Source organism: Artemia franciscana, chromosome 13 (genome assembly GCF_032884065.1).
Source record: "Artemia franciscana chromosome 13, ASM3288406v1, whole genome shotgun sequence".
In the NCBI taxonomy this organism is placed as follows: domain Eukaryota; kingdom Metazoa; phylum Arthropoda; class Branchiopoda; order Anostraca; family Artemiidae; genus Artemia; species Artemia franciscana.
The window spans coordinates 28,515,340-28,521,339 of record NC_088875.1 but is presented as its reverse complement, the minus strand read 5'-3'; the positions used below and the strand labels follow the sequence as shown (position 1 = coordinate 28,521,339).

The 6,000-nt window shown below is 37.2% G+C and overlaps 1 protein-coding gene across 1 annotated transcript in view; it reads right to left on the bottom strand.

Moving 5' to 3' along the window:
• LOC136034288 (dynein heavy chain, cytoplasmic-like) overlaps positions 1-6,000 on the bottom strand; it is an 83,118-nt gene that overhangs the window by 11,472 nt on the left and 65,646 nt on the right. Inside the window, exons 13-14 of the mRNA XM_065715427.1 lie at positions 4,226-4,297; positions 2,716-3,002 (exon numbers count right to left, since the gene is read on the bottom strand). Coding sequence (XP_065571499.1) covers positions 2,716-3,002; positions 4,226-4,297 — 359 coding nt within the window. The remainder of the gene's footprint in view (positions 1-2,715; positions 3,003-4,225; positions 4,298-6,000) is intronic.

Here is a 6,000-nt window from a genome sequence, read left to right as displayed (position 1 = left end):
GTTTTTCCAAGATTTCCCCCTCCAAATCCCCACAATGTCAAAAGATCTGGTCGGGATTTAAAATAAGAGCTCTGAGACATGACGTCCTTCTAAAAATCAATTTCATTACGATCGATCATCTATTCGTAAGATATAAATACTCCAATTTTCATGTTTTCCAAGAATTCCGGTTCCCCCCTCCAACTCCCCCGAATGTCACAGGATCTGGTCGGAACTTGAAATTAGAACTTCAAAGCACAAGATCCTTCTAATATCAAATTTCATTAAGATCTGGTCACCCTTTCGTAAGTTACAAATACCTCAATTTTCAAAATAACCCCCCCCCCCCCCCAATTCCACCAAAGAGAGCAGATCCGAAAGTAAAACAGTTTCAAAATAGGGATGATACCTTTTTATTGACAGTGAAATATAAAATTATTTAACTGGATATTTCGAACACATATTGAAGTTTTACTGAAGTTTTACATTTGAGTTTTACTGCTGATGATGAACACTGTATATGTGTTCGAAATATCCAGTTAAATAATTTTATATTTCACTGTCAATAAAAAGGTATAATCCCTATTTTGAACTGTTTTACTTTCGTCATGGAAAGGCAGTGTGGTCTTCGAAGTTATCTACGTAGAGCAGATCCGGTCCAGTTATGTCAGTCACGTATCTTAGACAGGTTTCTATTCTTCCCATCCAGTTTCATCCTGATCTTACCGCTTTAAGTATTTTCTAAGATTTCCGGTCCCCCCCAACTGCCCCCCCCCCCAATTACGTTTGATCCGGTTGAGATTTAAAATAAGATATCGGAGTTCCGAGGTCCTTCTAAATATGAAGTTTCATGAAGATCCGATCACTCCTTCGTAAGTTAAAAATACGTCATTTTTCGTATTTTTCAGAATTACCCCCCCCCCCCCAATTGAGCAGATCCGTTCCAATTATGTAAATCACGTATGCAAGACTTCTGCTTATTTTTCCAACCAAGTTTCATCCCAATCCCTCCAATCTAAGCGTTTCCCATCATTTTAGGTCTCCCCACCCCAAACTTCCCCCAATGTCACCAGATCCGGTCAGGATTTAAAATAAGAGCTTTGAGACACGATATCCTTCTAAAAATCAAATTTCATGGAGATCCAATCACCCGTTCGTAAGTTAAAAATACCTCATTTTTTCTAATTTTTCAGAATTAACCCCCCCCCCCCAACTATCCCAAAGAGAGCAGATCCGTTCTGGTTATGTCAATCATGTATCTAGGACTCGTGTTTTTTTCCCACCAAGTTCCATCCCGATTCCTCCACTCGTTGGAGGTGTTTTCCAATTTTTAGGTTTCTCCCTCCCAACTCCCCCCCCCCCCAATATCACCAGATCCGGTCAGGTTTAAAATAAGAGCTCTGAGCCACGATATCCTTCTAAATATCAAATTTCATTGAGATCCGATCACCCGTTCGTAAGTTAAAAATACCTCTTTTTTTCAGAAATACCTCCCCCCCCCAACTACCCAAAATAGAGCTGATCCGTTCCGTTTATGTCAATCATCTATCTAGGACTTGTGTTTATTTTTCCCACCATGTTTCATCCCGATCCCTCCACTCTTAAGTGTTTTCCAAGTTTTAGGTTTCCCCCTCCAAACTCCCCGCCCCCATCAACAGATCCGGTCGGGATTTAAAATAAGAGCTCTAAGACACGATATCCTTCTAAACATCAAATTTCATTGAGATCCGATCACCCGTTCGTAAGTTGAAAATACCTCATTTTTCTAACTTTTAAGAATTACTCCCCCCCCCCAACTACCCCAAAGAGAGCAAATCAGTTCCGAATATGTCAATCATGTATCTGGGACTCGCGCTTATTTTTCCCATCAAGTTTCATCCCGATCCCTCTACTCTAAGTGTTTTCCAAGATTTTAGGTTTCCCCCCTCCAACTCCCCCCAATGTCATCAGACCCAGTCGGGATTTAAAATAGGAGCTCTGAGACACAATATCATTCCAAACATCAAATTTCATTAAGATCCAATCACCCGCTCATAAGTTAAAAATACTTCATTTTTTCTATTTTTTCCGAATTAACCGGCCCCTACTCCCCCCTCCCCGATGGTCAAATCGGGAAAACGACTATTTCTAATTTAATCTGGTCCGGTCCCTGATACGCTTGCCAAATTTCATCGTCCTAGCTTACCTGGAAGTGCCTAAAGTAGCAAAACCGGGACTTTAGGTTTTCCCCCTCCAACTCCCCCCAATGTCATCAGATCCGGTCGGGATTTAAAATAAGAGCTCTGAGACACAATATCATTCCAAACATCAAATTTCATTAAGATCCAATCACCCGCTGATAAGTTAAAAATACTTCATTTTTTCTATTTTTTGCGAATTAACCGGGCCCCCACTCCCCCCCAGATGGTCAAATCGGGAAAACGACTATTTCTAATTTAATCTGGTCCGGTCCCTGATACGCTTGCCTAATTTCATTGTCCTAGCTTACCTGGAAGTGCCTAAAGTAGCAAAACCGGGACCGACAGACCGACAGAATTGGCGACTGCTATATGTCACTTGGTTATTACCAAGTGCCATAAAAATCGAAAAACAGACCAGCTTTGTTGCATAGTTTGTTACGGTCACCAATATAAAGGCCTAAAAAATCACAGTACCACAATGTGGTACTTATTATAAATTGTAACTCAAAACACTAATAAAGTTCAATCAAGTGCTAAAATAAAATTTCAAACCTACCTAACGGCAAGCTTTTTTTCGATCTCTTCGTCGAGTTTGACAACCCAAGCATTAAGATTTGAGTATTGTCTCAAAGACAAATCGTCAACCACACGCTGAACTTTGGCAAGAATATCACCAAATGTCTGCGCTGAATATGAACATGTGTCCAAAGATTTTAAATCTGCTTGAATTTGTTCGGACATATTAAGCAAGTCATCAATTCTCTCATGAAATTGAAAAACTAGGTCAGCTAGCTTTTGAACGTAAGGGTCAAGTTTGTACGATTCCCAAACAAGCCCAATGCCCTGAAACAAAATAAACTTGTAAGAACTTGAAGATTATACAAACATTTTAAAACTTGTTTTAGTTCTTTCCTATTCCTTATTAGTTTAATTTGTTCCCTCAATAGTGTAATCCTCAAGCTTTTTCTTTGTTTGTTCAATTTACAAAAAGGGTAAAAAGCGTCAAAATCCTACTTTTCAGCAACTTTCAAGTTTTGCGTCAAGTACATCTTATTCTGGACTCAAATTGTATACTTTTTTCTCAAGAATAGTTGACCCAGCTCTAAATGGGTACCTGGAGAAATCTGGGGAAGGTAAACAGGAAGGGTGTGCGAAAGCACAGGATGGCTGGCCCCCAACCCCCCATTGCACTTCCTGGCTGAAGGGCCAAGAAACGGAGATCAGCACCGCCGGTACGGACTGTAAAGTCTAATGCCGTATCCTTTACCTTTACCTTTAATAGTTGACTAATCAATGCATCTTGACTATATGAAGCTGTTAGAACATGCTTACTTAGCTTGCGTTGTATTTTGTGAAGAAATATATGCTTTGAAATAAACATTTGACAAAAAAAGCTGGAGCTAAAATTTATTTACTCACAGTTTGCAAACGCTATAGGTGTATTCGTAGGTTTTTCCTCGGTGTAATCGAAGCTATTTAAACAATGGTTGGGACGAGAATCTGAAGCAGCTCTTTCAGAGGTTGATCTGACATCAGCCCATTTAAATGATAATGATTTACAGCCCATGCGGCATCGTGTATTCCAAGTTTGAAGTACCAATCCTACAACTATATAAATCTTCCCAAGCGATCTACTTTAAGTACCTGTTTGATTTTTCTTTCTTTTTTGAAAATGTCATATTTATCATCAAATCTGTAAGCAGTTTTTTACACCATCACTAGCAATTGTGAGTATTTTAGTCAACATAATTTTCTAATTGATTAATATCTATTAACGAATTTTAAGTTATTATTTTTTGAAGAGGGGAGGGGTCGAAAATATTTATGACTGCCACCTTTTATCCTTGGAAGAGTCATATAAATTACATAAACACGCATTCTAAACAATCATATTTTCAGTTTTTGATCATTTCTTAGGTCAAAATGTCAAATAGACTATTACAATTAACAGCCTCGAGTTCCGTTGTAGTAATAACTGGTCAGCTCTTGTATTATGGCATACTTAATTATATGAAAAAAAAGGAAAAAAAAGACGATAAATCAATAGAAGAAGAAAATTTCATTACCTCACTAATGACAGTCTGGACATCTCTGTATATACCTGCAGCAAGCATTGATATGTTGTTCTTATCTTCAAGCTAAAAAAAAAAAAATATTTTTAGGTCCTAGTAAAAAATAAAAATCAAAAAAACAATATAATCTTCAAGAAAATAACAGAGAATATGCCAATTCAAAACTAGCAAGCCTACAAATAGAACTCACCTGCAAATTTACATAGAGTCAAGTTTGACATAAAACGATATCAACAGAAATAATAATCAAACGGTTCGTGATAACGAATTGAAATCAAACAGTTCGCGATAATGAACTTTGCTCAATAGTAACCGAAACTCTAAAAACGGTATTTTACTGCCAATACCAATTTTTATGCTGATTTCATAATACATAAGTTTCATCAAGTTTAGTCCTACCGATCAAAAGTTACGAGCCTGAGAAAATTTGTCTAATTTTCGAAAAAAGGGGGAAACAACCCCCTAAAAATCACAGAATCTTAATGAGAACCATCAGATTCAGCGTATCAAAAAACCTTACTGTGAAGGCTCCAAGCTCATATCTGCTAAAATGTGGAATTTTGAATTTTTTGATAAAAAAAAAAGATCACGGATTGTTTAAAGAAATAATGTTCACTGACGTAAAGACCCAATGGGTTTTAAGCCAATTGGCGAAAAAACGCCTATATTTCAAAGGACGAGTTAGCAGGAGGCAGGGGGATGTATGTGAAATATGACACAGGCACACTTCGCGTCTCCAATCACACTTCACGAATCCTTGTACTAAACTGAACCAAGACTTAGCTTGGTTTTCAACTGAATCCTAACTTAACTCGTTTTGGTACGATGTCAGAACTTTACAAGCTCTGCAGCAAGCCAGTCCACGGCTTAACCTTAACTCGTTTTTCAATCAAGACTTCAAAATCCACCACGATTATGTGATATCTTTCCTGGGATATACTTCCAGTTTAAATAATGTGGTGCTACGTTTTTTGTACCATACATCTATGAAGAACGGTTAACTTCACAATCTGGAGCCTTCTCCCCTGGAGCTGTACAGGTCATATCCCACAGAGGCCTTTTTTACCCTTTTACGGCTCTGAGATTAATGAATATCTAAAAATTTGATCTAATTCCACTTAGGGCGTTGGGGGTGTCTGGTGGTATGCACCTGCATAGGTGAGATGATTCCCCCACGAGGAAATTTTGAAAATGACATTACAAATTTCTATTTCTGTTCGAATAAGATTCATCTTGGTTTTCTAATACTATTCGTTCTATACTAAGAAGCCGAAAATGAACACATCCCAAAAACATGGAGACGCCGGTCAAAATTACATAAGAGACACATTGTTCTGTACTATGTCAACGTTACTTCGTTGATTCTAAAAAAAAAAAAAACGAATTTTCGTATCTTTGTAGACATGGGGTTAAAACTAAAAATTCTCAGATATGTTCAATTTGATGTATATTTTCATCAAGAATGGCCCTTTTTTGATTCTAGTCCGTCTTAGGCTATAAACTTTGGATTTGTAAATCTAAAATTCATTTTCACATATGTAAAACCATCGAGAAAAGCATTTTTATGCACACATCAAATGTAATCATATTTTCAATCTTACGCAATCAAAGTTATGCAATTTCCATTTTATGCTATCAAAATTCCCTTTTTAGGCTTTTGCATGTTCTCGGTACGGGTTATTCTTTGAGAAAACTTACTAAATAAAAATGCATAATTATAGGACTAGACGAAAATTTGGAATTAATCAATTTTCGTTTTTTCTTTTTTA